The sequence below is a fragment of the Galeopterus variegatus genome, unplaced genomic scaffold, assembly GCF_000696425.1.
Source record: "Galeopterus variegatus unplaced genomic scaffold, G_variegatus-3.0.2 Scaffold322, whole genome shotgun sequence".
In the NCBI taxonomy this organism is placed as follows: Eukaryota; Metazoa; Chordata; class Mammalia; order Dermoptera; family Cynocephalidae; genus Galeopterus; species Galeopterus variegatus.
This window is the reverse complement of record NW_007726433.1, coordinates 358,062-375,142: the sequence shown is the minus strand read 5'-3', so window position 1 is coordinate 375,142 and position 17,081 is coordinate 358,062. Positions and strand designations below refer to the sequence as shown.

General features: G+C 36.3%; 1 protein-coding gene across 1 annotated transcript in view; it reads left to right on the top strand.

Annotated features, from left to right (window-relative positions):
- The window catches only part of FBXO45 (F-box protein 45), a 16,616-nt gene extending 1,233 nt beyond the window's left edge, over nt 1-15,383 (top strand). Inside the window, exons 2-4 of the mRNA XM_008567485.1 lie at nt 3-238; nt 6,307-6,663; nt 11,152-15,383. Coding sequence (XP_008565707.1) covers nt 3-238; nt 6,307-6,663; nt 11,152-11,337 — 779 coding nt within the window. The 3' untranslated portion in view covers nt 11,338-15,383. The remainder of the gene's footprint in view (nt 1-2; nt 239-6,306; nt 6,664-11,151) is intronic.
- The last annotated feature ends 1,698 nt before the right edge of the window (nt 15,384-17,081 follow it).

The following is a 17,081-nucleotide window of genomic DNA, read 5'->3' as shown; positions in this document are numbered from 1 at the left end:
CTCCGGCTCTGGGTCCGCGGGGGCCGGGGGCCGGCTGCCAAGCCGGGTGCTGGAGTTGGTGTTCTCCTACCTGGAGCTGTCCGAGCTGCGGAGCTGCGCCCTAGTGTGCAAGCACTGGTACCGCTGCCTGCACGGCGATGAGAACAGCGAGGTGTGGCGGAGCCTGTGCGCCCGCAGCCTGGCAGAAGAGGCTCTGCGCACGGACATCCTCTGCAACCTGCCCAGCTACAAGGCCAAGGTGAGGGAGTCCTGGGCCACACCGCTGCCCCCAGTCCCGCTCCTCGGCGCCGCTTTCAGTGCTTCCCATCTAAGCTTCTGAATCAGGCGCCTCGCCTCACCATCCCGCTTTTCCGCGGCTTCAGTCAATACTTTCCTCACCTCTCCCCTCCATAAAGATCTTCTTATCTTTGAAGTTCGGCTCTTTAACCAACCCCACTTCCGTGATCCACTTTATAAAAGACTAGATGGTTTTCCCATCACTCATTCTACTTTTGACAGGCTTTCGCCTTAAAGACAGACCACCACTACTGTACCTTTTAATACTCTCATCCTATTTTTCTCCCTGGACTCCAATAGACTTTATTATATTAGATAATCTCCTTTTTAAAATGGGCTTAGTTTCTAAGATTTTTGTTTTCACCCCACATTCACCTCACCTTTTCCAAGCTCTGATTATAACCATTTTTATTTTCGCCCAACTTCTCTCTAGTTTCCTCCACTGTATTTCAGGCTTACAACTGAGTGTGGTCCTAGGCATTTTGCTCAGTTTAAAGATACAGGCTTTAATGGACCATACTTCCCATAAGCACCATGTTACTGTCATGATTCTGTCTTGTCCTGCTATTATTGGCTACTTTCTTGCTAACTTTTTTATAGTTCCACTTTGATGGTGTGTCTCTTCTATTTCATTTGTCATCTAACGTGCTGTTCCAGTTTTGCTGCTTCCTTTTTTTTCTCCTAGATCCCTGTGCATATTTCTGCCACCTTCGTAAACAAATTAAAAATGTCAAGTAACAGGTTGTGGTAGGGCAGAAAGGGTTCTCCAGATCATATACGCAAAGGACCTTGGGCTTGGGTTCAGTTGGATGGCTAACAGCTATTCATTTAGTGGTCACCAAGAGCGTATATAAGAAAGGATAAAGTCTGACCTGGAATGTGGTAAACGTAAAAAATACATTAATAACTAAAAAAGGGAAACATCCCTTTTTAATGCTAGACTGCCAACGGGGGTCAGAAGTAAAAATTTTTTTCCACGTGAAATAGATGTAAAATTTATTCTATAATAAAACAAGTTTTAGTTTAACAAGATAAGGAACATTGCTGTTAAATATGTCAACTATCAATTGCTTTTCTATTAAGTGAAATAATATTAATTTACTAACACAGTATTTGTGCATGATAGATGCTCAATGGAAACTACTTGTAGTTTATATAGAAGAATGCAGAAGATTACAATTTTGTCCTTTCTTTGCCTGATAAATGGTTGGTTTCATAAGTTTTATTTTTCCATAAAGTTTATTGTTTTTACTTGTTTTAAATTAAGACTTTTTTTGGTAATTGATTTGTAATAGATATGTTCACATTAGTCAAGATTTATATAATATGTAATGGGTAACGTTTCCATGTGAGTCAAACTTCAATACATTTGTTCTTAGCCAAAAGGCAGAGAAGCAATTAAAACTTCAATAGAAGCAATATGGTATACAGCAAAATATCTTCTTTTTGCCCTTCTTCCGCAGCTACCTGTTTCCCCTTCTTGGAAGCAACCTATTTTACTGTTTCTCTTGTAGATATTTTAGGTTTCTTAAGTTTTTAATACTTTGTTTGCCTTTCTACTATGTGCCCTGTAGATTTTGTAGACTTATACTAATCACATGTTCATTGAGATGTTGCAGGATTTTTCTTGAATATCTTGAGGATAAAAGATTAATTCAAAAGTAGTCAGATAGTGTAGTAGGTAAGTCAGCCTAGTAGAGGAGAAAAAAAAAGTACAGAAATAACTTCAATACATGGTAGAATTTGCTCCTTACTGTTAGAGATGTAAAAAAAGTATACTAGAAGTTCAATGAAAGGGGAAATTTACAAGTGGAAGATTGGAGAAGGTTTGAGGTTGAGGTTGTATTTGAGCTAAATCTTAAAGATGAGGAGGACTTGAACATTTTATGAAGAGGAAGTACTCTGAACAGAAGCAGGACAAGAGGAAAGCAAAGGGTCTGTACAACATTTATTTTTATTTAAAAAAAAAAAGTGCCGGTGCTATGCTCAGTTTTGCAGCTGCAACAGTGAATAAAAACAAGCACAAACTCATATGGATGCCTTGCCTTATCTAGTGTGGGAGTTCACAATCTAGTGTGAGAAATGGATATTAATTAAATAATCACATAGTTGTAAAACTACATCTGGTAAGTACCACAAAGGAAAGATTCTTAGTGCTCTGGTTGTCAGTAATGGAGGATTTACCCTAGGTAGGGAGGTCAGGGAGAGCTCTCTCAGAGGAAATGATGCATGAACTGAGACCTGAAGGATAAAGATAGGTAGGCCAAGGGTGGAGAAAAGAGCCTTCCAGGATGGAACCTGATGAGTATGAGGGACAGAAAATGTGTCAGTGTGGCTAGAGCATAGAGAGTGATGCCAGTTTGAGATAAGATGGAAGAGGTGGACTGGACCCAAACTATAGAAAGCCATTTCAAATTGTAATCAAAAGGGATTTAGAGGTGTGGGGATTGGTGATATAATTATTTTGCATTTTTAAGATGTTATTTCTGACTTCAGTATGGAGAACATGTTGGAGGGAGAGCTTAGAAATTTGGTAGATCAATTCGGAAGTAGGTAGTGGAGGAGATGAAGAGAAATTGACAGATTTAGGGAGTAAAATCTACAGGACTTGGAAATAGATTTGAAATAGGGGTGAGGAAGAGGGAGGTGCTAAGGATGACTCTTAGGTATCTGTCTCACATAGTATAGGGACCACTCAGGATAGACTCTGGAGGAATGAAATGACTTCAGTTTTGGTAGAGTAGATTTACACTGTTTTTGAGACGTCAGAGATATTTCAGGTAGATAACTGCTAGAGGTTGGAACTTAGAGGAGAGGTCTAGACTAAAGATACAAAATAATTTAGTTAGATTAAATGAAAGGAAGTGGGAAATGCGATTGTAAAGGTGAGCTGGAACTAGGTATATCGTGGAGGGCCTTGAAATATAGCCTTCAGTCTATAGTTTGGGCTTTGTTCTTAAGCTGGAAACCGTAGAAGTTTGAACAGGGGACAGACAAAATAAAAATTGTGCTTTAAAAAGACTAGGCCATAAGACGAATTGGAGAAGGCAGGAGTTAGTGCATCTACCAGAGGTACTTAAGACTGATGGCTGGGAGAGAACAGTCCACATAGGTGGGCAGCTGACTGGGTGAGTGAGATGAGGAAGATGGAGAAGTCAAATAGAATTTCCTGGGCAATTGAGAAGGATGGGAACAAGTTGGGATAGCATAAAACTGGAAAGTATTTGGATTTGGTCAATCTGTTTAGGAGTTTTCTTTTTAAAAGTTCGTATTTTCGGGTCACCAAGAAGCATTAATTATCCTAGTTATACTTGGCATCTAACTACAGTTCTCTAAGTTTCCGACTTAGACCCCTAGGCAGGTCTTAAAGCTGTTTGCTAAAATGGTAAAATCCAGGTTGTGCATGAGACTGTGAGACAAACTAAGGACTGTTTTTATTTATTAATTTGGTATTTATTTTTCCATATCATCTAAATGTTTCAGTATCCATCTCTAAAAAATAAGGATATATAACATAATCATGATACCATTATCACATCTAGAAGAAATTAACAATAATTCCTTATAAAAAATGTAATATTCAAATATTCAATTGTGTCATAAATGTCTATATATATTTGTGGAGGGAGGGGTGCAGGGCAGCTGGCTGGTGCAGGGATCCAAACCCTTGACCTTGTTGTTATAACACCATGCTCAAACCAGCTGAGCTAACTGACCAGCCCTCAAATGTATTTTTAACTTACAGTTTATTTAATCAAGGTCTGTATTAGGTTCCCATGGCAAACAGTTGATATGTCTCTTAAGGCTATTTTAGTCTACAGATTAACTCTTCATCTCCCCCACCTCCCATCCCGGCAATTTATTTATTGAAGAAAGCAGGTTGTTTACCCTCAGCCTGGATTTTGCTGATTTCATTCGCATGGTGTTCCTTAACATGCTCTTCTGTCCTCCATATTTTCTACAGAGTTTTGATCAATTTAGATTAGATTAGATTAGTTTTTTCCCTTTTTTTGCACAAGTTTTTTTTTTTTTTACTAGAATCAAGTGGTTAGAGGTGTGTTAGAGGATAAAATCTACAGAATTAAGTGTTGTGTGGTGCAGGCAATGGTGAGTAGGAATTCAGGAGAGAGAAATGAGGGGGATTCAATGGCCCTGGTTAAGAATAGCTTCATAGAGGTGGTCTTAGAGGATGTATGGGAGGAGGAAAGCAAATACAGTACTACAAACAAGGATAATAACACTAAGGTAGAAAGGGAAATAGGAGTAATCAGATCTGGAGGGCTTTGAAAGCCAGGCAGAAGAATTTGCAGTTCATATGGTACTAAATATGGAACTATCAATGGTTACTAAATTGGAATGAGATGTAATAAAGGTGCTATTTTAGAAAGACAGGTCTGGAAAGAATTCAGGGAGAGGGCCAAGGACTGAATTTGGAGAATTCTGGGGGAGAAGAAGAGGTGGTCTCCAAAAAAGAATATAATAGAGGATCAGTCCAGGGAAATGACGTAAAAGTTTGAGGAAGAGGTTGTCAATAGTGTCAGTGTGACAAAGAGAAAAAAGAGAAAAGCAATTGGAATTTATACAAATTGGGAAATAGGCATAGGGAAGTATTAATTAAATATTTTATCATGAATTAATTCTCTTGATGTTATTCTCTTGAGCTATTTAGACAATTCTTAATATTTTAGGAACATTTTCCTCCCTCATTTAATCTTATGTTCTGACCTTTTCAGTGCTTAAAAGTGTGTTATAATAGGAGCACATAGGAAAAATATTAGGAATGCTTCAGTTTTACAGCCTACTTATTAAAGCATGGATACCTGAAACAAGCACTTTAAAAAAAAATCTCTGCTTTGTACTGCAACAATGAAACAGCAAAGTATTGGCTAATGGTAAATGAACACTTGATGAAGGAGTTGGATACCTTACTTCTCTTTGGAGCTCTTGCACTAGCTAACTGTTGACTTTTAGGTCTGTGTATTCATCCCTAAGTTAGATTACATGACCTAATATTGACATTCTGTGATTCTGGTGTTGATTTCTCAGGTTAAGCAATAGGTCCCTGCCTTCCACTGTTTTTGGGTAGTTTGAATAAAGATGGGATTTTTTTTAAAAAACATACAAACCAAAAGTTTTAAATTAATAAAACATGAGAAATTGTCATTATTTGTACAGAAGAGCTATTTTCATACTGTCTTTATTTTGGAAGCTTAAAAAACTTGTAATTACTGAAGGGCCAACTAGCCTGTCCTACTGGTCGCTGCTCTTAGTGACTATCTCTTTGTAAATCCTAGTGGTTGAATTTAGTTGCTATATAGGGGATTATTTGATTTGGTAAAATGAGAGTGGTGATGTCTCATTGTATGAGGAATACCTAACAAGCAGGCTGAGTATCTAAGATAGTTTGTGGTTATTAAAATTTTTTGTAAACTTTAGAACTGCTATAACTAAGGTAACTGTTTTACATAAAACAGATTATTTTTGATGACAGCATTGCTGATATGAAAACTGTGTATCTCCTAACTTTCCAATATAAAAATATTAAATATAAACAAAAGTAGGGAAAATAGTTTGAAGAACTTCCCTATACCCAGCACTAAGCTTTTATCAATGATTAATTTGTGGCTAGTCTAGTTTCTGTTTATCCCATACACTTTCCCACTCTACCTTGGATGTTTCAAAGCAATTCCCAGATAGTATTTCATCTATAAACATTCCAGTATTATCTCTAAAAATAGGATTCTTGTATATGTATTTTTTAATGTTTTAAGAAGTATATTTGGAGAAATTATACTACAATTTAGAATTCTGGTCAGTGATGAAACAGTTGGCAGTTATTTTTAATGTTATTCAATTTATTATGTTAGTATCCCATCCTGAGACTTTAGCCCTTATTTGGAAATACTTATTGTGTTACTTAAAAATATATAACCTTATTATTTAAAAACGTGTAGCCTGAAGTTTGGGCACTTTATGAGATTTAAGAAAAATCAAATTTCTCTTTCTTTGGTCTGTTTCTCATCTTCTTAGGTACGTGCTTTCCAACATGCCTTCAGCACTAATGACTGCTCCAGGAATGTCTACATTAAGAAGAATGGCTTTACTTTACATCGAAACCCCATTGCTCAGAGCACTGATGGTGCAAGGACCAAGATTGGTTTCAGTGAGGGCCGCCATGCATGGGAAGTGTGGTGGGAGGGCCCCCTGGGCACTGTGGCAGTGATTGGAATTGCCACAAAACGAGCCCCCATGCAGTGCCAAGGTTATGTGGCATTGCTAGGCAGTGACGACCAGAGCTGGGGCTGGAATCTGGTGGACAATAATCTACTACATAATGGGGAAGTCAATGGCAGTTTTCCACAGTGCAACAATGCACCAAAATATCAGGTGAGAAATGGTATTTTCTCAGGTGTGGGCCTTTGTCAAATCATGCTTTCATTTATTTTAAATTTATAAATGTTTATATAGCAGCTTTCTGTGTCTTTGGTAATTTTTAAGTAAGTGGTATAAATGGACTTATCTCAATATTTGTTTCCTAATGCATATATGACCTTGAGCAATCCATCTTCGCTCTAGATGAGGGGTTGGGAAACTTTCTATACAAGGCCCGATAGTAAATGTTTTAGGCTTTGCACTCTATATGGTTTGTCTCACAGCTTTCAACTCTTGTTACAGTACAAAAGCAGCCATAGATAATGTAAGTGAATGACCTTGGCTGTGTTCCAATAAGACCTTATTTATGGCTGCAGGGCAGATTAAGCCCAGGGGTAGTAGTTTGCCAGCTTATGCTCTAGATTATCATCTTTCCTATATCACAACACATCCAAATCTTCTTTTTCTGGACATCTCATCTCAACAAGTGCACCTGTGTGCGTGCACATATAGACTTACTGTCTGCTACTTATTAATCTGTTTGTGGAGTCAAAGCCTCTGGAGGCATCATTTCTGTGGGGACAGGGAAGTTCAGATAAACTGTATTTTTCTTTTTCTTTTTTTTTTCATAAAAGGGAGAATCTAGGTATTCTTTATTTTTTTCATCTTAGCCTTAAACCATAGTCATTTGATTCTAGAGTCAATATTATAGTTCCTATTTGTTTTGATTTTGTTTTGTTTTTTGGTGGCTGGCCAGTATGTGGGTCCCAACCCTTGACTTTGGTGTCATCAGCACTACACTCTCCCAATATAGTTTCTATTTGTAAAAGCCATATTATTACCATAGATTTGACAGAGTGTAAAACACAATCATCTGATAACAAATTGGAAATCTTAAGGAACTATAGATTGCATATTTCAGAGCCACATGTGTCTTGAAAGCTCTAGCCTCAGTAATGACCTCAAGTCAGACATGCTAAAGTAGAAGAACTAAAAATATATCCCATTTCCTGAAGTATAAAAGCTGAAAGGATTTTCTCTCATAGAATCCTTTCCTCACTCTCCTTTAGGCTCTGCATATACACTAAGGAGAAGGGTGTCTGGACTTAATAATCACTGAAGATCGTGCTTGTGATGATTTTTTTAGTGAAAGTCCTTGAGTCTTTGTTTTTCAGAGAACATGCTCTGTATGATTTCAGTCCTTTTAAATTTATTGAGACTTGTTTTATTTCCAGCACATGGTCTGTCTTGATGAGTGTTCCATGTGGGCTTGAAAAGAATGTATATTCTGTTGTTGGATGGAATATTCTGTAAATGACAATTAGGTCACATTGGTTGATAGGGCTCAAGTCTTCTATAACGTTACTGATTTTTTTTTTTTCTACTTGTTCTATCACTTATAAGAGGAGTATTGAAATGAACTATGCTTGCTAATTTGTCAGTTCTTCTTTCAGTTGTGTCAGTTTTTGCTTCATATGTTTTGGAGCTCTGTTATTAGGTGCATATACATTTCTAGTCATTATAGCTCCCTGCCTGATTAATTCTTTTATCATTATGAAAAGACTTTCTTTGACTCTGTTAATATTCCTTGTCTTTAAGTCTATTTTGTTTGATATTAATATACACACTCCAGCTTTCTTATGCTTACTATCACAAAGTACCTTTTGTTCCCCATACTTTTCCTTTCAGTCCATCTTTGTATTTAAACTGGGTCTCCTAAATAACATATAGTTGGCTCTTGCTTTTTATCTAACCCAATCTCATAGTCTTTGCCTCTTGAGTGTTTAGTTCATTTAAATTTAATGTAATTGTTGGACTGCTTAATATTGTCCTTATCTCTTTGCCTTTGAAGCTATGTTTTTTTATTTTTGGTGGCTGGCCAGTAAGGGCCAGCCTTGATCTGAAGCCTTGATCTAGGTGTTACCAGCACCATGCTCTAACCAATTGAGCTAACTGGCCAGCCCAGAGGTGTTTTTTGTTTTTGGTCGTTGTTGTTGTTTTTGTTTTTGCAGCTGGCTGGTACAAGGATTGAACTCCAGATCTTGGTGTTATAGGCACCACTCTCTAAATGACTGAGCTAACCAGCCATCCTTATGTTCTCCCCCATCCTTATTTCTCTGTTCTTTGGATTAGATAGTTTCTGTTTCTCTGTCTTCAAGTTTATGGATTCTTTCTTCTGCCATCTCAATTCTGCTATTGAGCTAGGCTAGTGAATTTGGTTACTGTATTCTTCATCTCTGTAATTTTAATTTGATCCTTTTTTGTTTGTTTTCTTTTGTCTATTCAGATTACCTATTTATTCATTCTTAAATACTATATTTTTATTTAATTATTTGGACATATTTATAATAGCTGCCTTGAAGTCTTTGTCTTATAAATCCTAACATCTAGGCTTGGTTGGAGTCAGTTTCTGTTGGTTACTTTTTTTCTCCTTGAGTATGAGTCACACTTTCCTGTTTCTCTTTATGTCTAGTAATTTTTTAATTGAAAACTGGACATGTAGGTAATATATAGTAGTAACTCTGGAGTGTTTTGTTTCTCTAGAAACTGCTTTATTCTAAAAAGTGTAGGTTTTCTTGTTCTAGTAGGCAATTAATTTGCCTAGACTCAAACAGTAAACTCTGTCTCCCCTATGATGTGCAGTAGCTGATGTTCAGTTTTTTTCTTTTTGACTTTTGCAGCTTTACTGCTTTTTTAGCCTGCTTCCCTGGGGGTTTCCCCTGTACCTGTGTTATGTAGTGGTCACACAAGGATTTGGGCATTTTATCCTCAGATTTTGGGGCTCATCCTTTCTGTGGTTTTGTTGCTTCTGGAGTTCCTCCTCTAAGTTTCTAATTTCTTTGCCATCTCCAAGTTTTACCCTGTGACACCTAAAGTAAGACTTCTGCTTTCTGGTCCCTATGCTTTGTGCTCAGAGATGAGGCAGATTTGCACATTTCATCATGGGTAGTTCTGTCTTCTTAACGTCATCTTCTATAAAATAGGGATAGCTCCTAGGATTGATGTGAGGATTAAATGAGATAATAAAACATAAAACAGATACCCAACAAAATATTTTTATTTCTATTTTGTTGTTATCATTCATGTTTTGTTGGTAGCTGTGGTGGTGGTATGATTTGGAGGTCTTAGGTCTATAAAGTGGGGTGTAGGTTAATATGTGAGTTGGGCAAAGAGAGGGAAACAGCAGATGTTGGCAGTTGTTTGTGACAGGAAATACAGTAAAGGAAAGTAAATGACAATAAAAGCAGTTACCATAATCAGAAAGTATTAAATTTTGATTTTTGATTACAAAAATTAGGAATTTTTGCCTCCACGTATATAGATGCAACGTCCATTTATAGATGCAAACTATAAAGATGAGACATCTTTCTCTTTTTTTTGGAGGTTGGCTGGTGTGGGGATCTGAACCCTTGACCTTGGTGTTATGATTCTGTGCTGTAACCAGCTGAGCTAATTGGCGATCCTGAAATGTCCTTATTTCTTCGCTGACTTTTCTAAATGGGAAAATAACAATATATTGTGCTCCCAGTTTAGTTTAACAATCAATGCTGCTGTTTTTGTAACAAACAGGTGTTTTAGAGCAGTGGCCCACAAATTGACTAATAAGCCTATTCTGCATCTTTAGTCAGATTTGATCATTCATGAGTACATGAGTTCCACATTGTATTTGCAACTACTTTGTAAACCGTAAAGGCTATGTAAGTGTTTTATTACAATGATTTTTTTTATTGTGGTTAAACATATTATATTTATTATTTTTACCATTTGTAAGTATACAATTCAGTGGCATTAAATACATTCACAATGTTGTGTAACCATCACTGCTCTCTATACTCAGAACTTTTTTGCCATCCCCAACATAAACTCTTTGCCCATTAAACACTAACCCCCCATTTTCCCTGCTCCCCAGCCCCTGGTAACCTCTATTCTATTTTCTGTTGCTATGTATTTGACTATCCTAGATATTTCACATAAATGGACTCATACAATATTTATCTTTTTGTGTCTGGGTTATTTCACTTAGCATAATGTTTTCAAGGTCCATTCATTTTGCAACATATATCAAAATTTCATTTCTTTTTATGGCTAAATAATATTCCATTGTTATGTATATACTATAATAACTTGATAAGGTTATTTAGATAGCCTTTTTTTTGTAAAATATACCAAATTATAGATTTTAGTGTCAACCTTCTTAAGAAAAGCCTTTAAACAAACAGTAAATAAACCTGGGTAGTGTTCACGGGGAACATTTAAATTGTTAGTAATGAAATGTAGATCCCATGTGAGTCTTTAAAAAACTATCGAAATAAGCATTTGTGATGAGATTGATATATGTTCTTTCTTCTAGATGTTTCTCCCTGACAAGAAAGCTTCCCTTCTGATTTTTTTAGATAACTTTTAGGATACATATTCTTAATAATATCTTCAGTCTCTTAATTTGTGTCCTTGGTGTGCCCCTGGTGGATTTTCTTCTAACCTTCTTTTGATGTTTGTTTGCAGATAGGAGAAAGAATTCGAGTCATCTTGGACATGGAAGATAAGACTTTAGCTTTTGAACGTGGATATGAGTTCCTGGGGGTTGCCTTTAGAGGACTTCCAAAGGTTTGCTTATATCCAGCAGTTTCTGCTGTATATGGCAACACAGAAGTGACTTTGGTTTACCTTGGAAAACCTTTGGATGGATGACAGTGGCTTTCTTGGGATGAATGACAGAGTGAAGGAGAGATCTGCTTGTGGAAAGTAGAATCATGAAGTGACAGTGTCATATGTGCATGTCCAAGAAACATCCTGAAAAACACCTGAAATTGTAAACTGGAGCAGCAACTCTACAGCAGAGATTATCTTAGTGTTTTCTCTTTCTACTGAGTCAGAAAAATCCTCAGGGTTGCATTGGTTGAGTGGCCAGTTGACATGTGCATATTGCAACAGATTTTGTCTCTAAGTTAGCAATGTGTTATTTCCAACTTCAGAGGTGAGATTTTAGAGATGCTGTAAAAGGGATAAGATAAGCAAATAGTGAGATTTTTTAAAGTACTATGTTTGTGAAGAGAGATTGATCCCATCATACAACTGCCTGTTCTTTCTCCAGTCCCTTTTTTTCCCAGCCAGCTTGACTATTAGAAAAGTATGAAACTGGTTGGGGTTTATTTAATATTTTTAATATATTGAGAAGCATGGTCTGCCTGGACTGCACTTCTCTAACAGTGAGATGTAAAATTGTGCAGCTATTTTAAAAGTTGTATATACAATATGTGTGTAAAAAAACTGAAAAAAAAAAAAAAAGACAAAGCGGTTGCTTTGTTCTAGTTCAATTTCTTAAAAACCACTACATGGTACAAAATTAGAATTACATTTGGGGACAATTGGGTAACTACAAAGAAGAGGAGATGAGTTATATTGGCTCATTTTGTATTATTTTTGGCTTACAGTTCCCATAGCTGTTAGAGTCTGTTATTGGTTTTTGGTTTTTTTCTGGGTTTTTTTAATTGTTTTTTTCTGACCAAAATTATAGTAAAGATCCCTCAGTCTCCTGGCTAAAGATTGGGGGAAGGAAAATCTGTTTCTAATTATACATATATCAATAAGGATGATCTAAACATAATGTAACGTGCATCTTTTGGTATCTGGTTTTATTTTTTTGCCTTCTGAGAAAGTGTCTCATAACACAGAAAATTGCCATTTGCTCTTATAAGCCTCAAATATGAAAGCTATTAGTCATGGACTCTAGGAAAAGAATTGATTAATGGTCCTTTTATTTAGTAACTTTATAATGCTATAGATATTATCAAAAATGTTTTTAATTTCATATTGTTTACATCACGCAACAATCTAACCCTCTAGCTCTTCATTGGGGCTATCAAGAAAATGTTTACTTACCCACCTGAAACAGGTTAAGATATTCTTAATCTTATTATAGATAATTGCCCCCATGGGACTTGAAAATAACACCTTGTGCTGAAAACTTTAGGTTGGCAATATTTTGAAGGTTTTATTGTAGAAGAGTTTAACATGAATTCCTATTTTGACTGATAAATCTTATTTCTCTTTACTGATACTCTTTTAAATTAATACTCCAACACACGAGGTGATATTTCCTTTTGTTAGAAGAGAAACAAACTCATCTTTCTACATGAAAGTATGAATTGTATGGTTTCGGATACGTAAGAATCAATGAAGCAGGTGAAATCATTGTACTTTTTAGGTTATTGCTATTTTTTTTTTCTTTTAATCTAATAAAATTAGGGACAGCAAGCAGCTGGCTGGGTTTCTTGGGTTGTTCCTTGAGAGTTAAAATTATTAATACTCCTATGAAGCAGGGGATTTCAGCCATAGAACAAAGATTTAGTGTTGCCACCTGAAAAGTTTACAAATATTTATTGTGTATTTGATATGTTGCTTGAAAAGGTGAAATTTGTTAAGGATTTTTTCTATATCCATGTCAAAAAGAAATTTCCTTGTACAGAATAAAATTATATATTAAATGTATTAGAGAATATAGCTGATACAGAAATTGAATTTTCTTGGTATAGAACAACTTGATTTGGCAAAGTTTAAAATTTGGTTAAAGGCGAAAACTGGATTGGGATGATAAAGTCCTTTAAGTACTTGTTCAGATTGTGATATGGCCAATTCCAAGAGCCTTTGCTGAGAGTTTTGTTTATAACTTCTGTTTTTGTCTTGTTAGTAAACATTCATTTGCAACAAAGTTTTGAAGGTGCTGAATGGAAAACAGAAACACATTATTACCCATTAAACCTGGAATCAAATATTGCCTAAATATTTAGTGACAAGCCATTCTGATCTCAAAGATTTAAGTTCTCTAATATCCCATTTGCAAACTTTGTAAAATGGAGGTTCATGGTTAGCATGAGTATCTGGGGAATGAAGAGCCTTCATTTATAACCTGATAAATTTGTTACTAGAGACCAATAGTAGTGTACAGAATATTAAAACAAACTGCTACATTGTTCAAGGAAATGGAGTCTTTTTCATTGGTGCTGAGCACATTTAGGTAGAAGACAGTTGCACTTGAAGATTGAGTATAAATCATCTAAACCAGTGGTCCTCAATGTTGGCTGTCCTTTGGAGTCAGTTTGAAGTGTGTTTTAAAAAGTGTTGATGCTTGGGTCCCATACCCGAAGATTCTGATATTTGTCTAGGATATGACCTGGCCATAAGGATTTTTTTAAACTTTCTGGTGATTTCAGTATGCTGCCAAGGTTGAGAACCATTTATCTAAAATTCACCTTGAGTTTTCTCATCTGCAAAATGGAAAAAAAAACCTTGCTCCCTCCCTTCACTACCTCACAAGGATATTGATGGTAAAGGAGAAAATAACGGGAAAGTGCTTGTGCTAAGGATGAAAAGTGCTATTAAAAGGTAAAGTAGTATTTGTTGTGTTTCAACTGAAACTCTGATCAGGAAAAAATGTGTAATTGAATTTGTTGATTTGGGATACTTGAGAGCACTTTCTTTGGTTCTTTAATGAAGCATGCAGATGTGGAAGCAAACATTACTGTTACTGTTATTCATACTGTGGTCTTCTGTCATACTCAAGATAGGCTGTTTTCATTACCTGGTTTTACATAGAAAAGAAATATTAAGGCTTAAAGTCTGTAATGGTCAATGGCTCATAATTCATTAAAACTTTTCATACAATGAATTCTGTGGTTAATAGGTATCATTTCATAATTGCCATTATTTTTTCAATATTTGACTTTTGAATGTTAAGCCATTTATTTCATCTCCTTCATTCGTATTCATATAAGTTTAGATACAGACTTGATAAAGCATGTAAAGCAAGTAGGTTTTGTCCAGTTGAATATTTGAAATCATGGGTCAATGACTAGACATAGCTGCCATTTAGATGTGATTTGACTGGAGAAAGTTTAAAAAAAAACAGAGCCCTAAACCATATAGAAACTATTATAATTAAATTTTAACTTGTCCTCAAACTGTTGTTTATATAAACTGCAGTATTGATTTTTTTTATCATTTTAAGAAATGAGCAGTTCGAAGAAATAGAAACTTAAGGAGTTTTAAAGAGTTGAAAAGATTACTTTTCATATATTAAGACTACCACAATTGGGACTGTGGGAGGCAGGATCACTTTGAAGCCTTTATTAGGAGGAAAAGCCCATACCCAACCCAAATGCTATCCTCATAAAAAATTCCTCAGTTCCTCTAACTGAATGTAATCTCTCTTTCCTTGAAGTTTTTTTAGTTTTATTTTCCTTAGCTTTATCTGTAGTTACCTCATGCTGTATTACTTTATACCTTATATAAAATTATTTATATTTTCGATTATTGGTATCTTATCTCCCCTAAACTAGGACAGAATCTCTGATGGACTCATCTTTGTGCATACATCATCTAAGCTCAATAGACAGGTGCTCACATATTTGCTGCAGGAACAGATAAAGAACTATGTAGAAAGACAAAGCTTCTCTGAAGTTACAGACTATAGTAGCAAAAGACAGATGAGAAAGTAATTCTGTGTCCTAGTCCAAGTGAAGCAGGATGGAAGGGGATGCAGATCTGAGGCTGGTAAGGAAGAAATAAATACTGTGAATGCATTTTAGCCATTCCCCTTAATAAATATTGGTAAACTCTGATTTTTAGTTCTTGGTGTAGATTTCATATTTGTTTAGAATTAAAATTAGAATTCTGTTTCTTATTTTTTTGGAATTCTGTTGTTTTGCCTTAGTTTCTTAATAAAAAGTTAAAACAAACATTAACCACCTGTGATTACTTACATTAAAATTTTTTTTTTTTTACACATTGCTCAGAAGGAGAAACTGGGTGCCTTAGTAGCCAAAGGTAGTGATGGAATTTACCTATAAATTCCATGGTTTTTAATAATAGAATCCACATTTCCCATGTGGAGAATGGAACATGGACAGGGTGTTGCTTTGCCCCCCATGGATTTGTCACCTCTCTTCCCCTGGGTGATGATGCCACAATGGATTACTCAAAACCCATTTCTTCTGAGCAGTGAGAAGCCCCGAAGTGGTTAACTTCCCCAGAACCCTCAAGCAAGAGGCATCCCTTCCTTGCAAAATTAACCCCAAATTGGGGTTCTCTTCCTGCATTTATTTTCCAGACCAGGAAGTTACAGGAAGAGAACATAGGTGGGGTTATAGTTTAACAATATAGGCTGGTAACTTTCAGTGAAACAAGCCAGATGACATTCCATTAGACAAGTGATCCACCAACCAAAGCTTGATCTTAGCAAACATTCCTTCTCAACCCTGCAATTTTCCAGTATCTTTACATATCAATAAGTAACCAGTCTGTCTTTGAGCCAGCAATCTTGCTGTGTTAGAATTCTTTATCTTAGACCAGAGACTTACAGCCTGAGAAACATTTCCTGTCCTTTGCAAGGTCAGTATTTGAAACTGCAAGCCTTTGGAAAACCAGGCCCTGTGAAGTATATATGCTTTAAGAATCCTCTACACAGGGAACAGTAATTCACTAGGATCCTGGTCCCCTATTGCCTCTACTCCCAGCTGGCAGTTGTCAGATAATGCAGTTGTTTGCCAAGAGTTACAGGATGCAGGCATGCTCAACTGAACTGGCTGAACAAATGTCTCCTGTAATCCAAAAGCTTAAAAGAGAACCAGTTGATCATGTTGCTAAAAATTGTGTAATATTACTATGCAAGGGGCTGGCCGGTTAGCTCAGTTGGTTAGAGCACAGCCTTATAGCCCCAAGGTCACGGGTTCAGATCCCCATGCTGGCCAGCTGCCAAAAAATTTTTAAAATATATTAATATGTTAAAATTTATACAAAGGGTTTTAATTTTCTAAAAGAAAAGTAGGTGTAAAATTTCTGTATTTATCTTTTTGTTTAATGGAAGAAGACATTACAGACAGCTTTACCAGTCTGTTGTCCTAATTCCTTTTTTGGATCCTCCTCCGAACTGTTTGCTTTTTATTTAATGTATTCATTAGAATATTGAGAGCAACATGTACTCTAGTCTTCAGAATATAGTTTGTTGAAAGAAGTAGTCCCTTAAGATTTAAGATTGTCATAATTCATCTTTTGTATATAGGATTTTGTGATGAGTTTTTTTACTGAAGAAGTAAGAATCGTTTAGGTCATGCTGTTGACAGTGTTTAATTTCTGTTTCCTTTTTTTTTTTTTTTTCCTTTTTGTCTTTTTTTGTGACCGGTAACGGGATCGCAACCCTCGGTTTCGCGCCCGTACCGCGACCAGCAACGGGATCGCAACCCTCAGTGTCACGCCCGCACCGCGCTCAACCAGTGAGCGGACCGGTCTCTATATGGGATCCGAACCCTCGGCGGGAGCGCCACCGCGCTCCCAAGCACCGCACTCTACCAAATGCGCCACCGGGCTGGCCCAAATTTCTGTTTCTTTTAAAAGAGGAAAACATACTCATTAAGAAAAAGATTAGGGAAGTCAATACT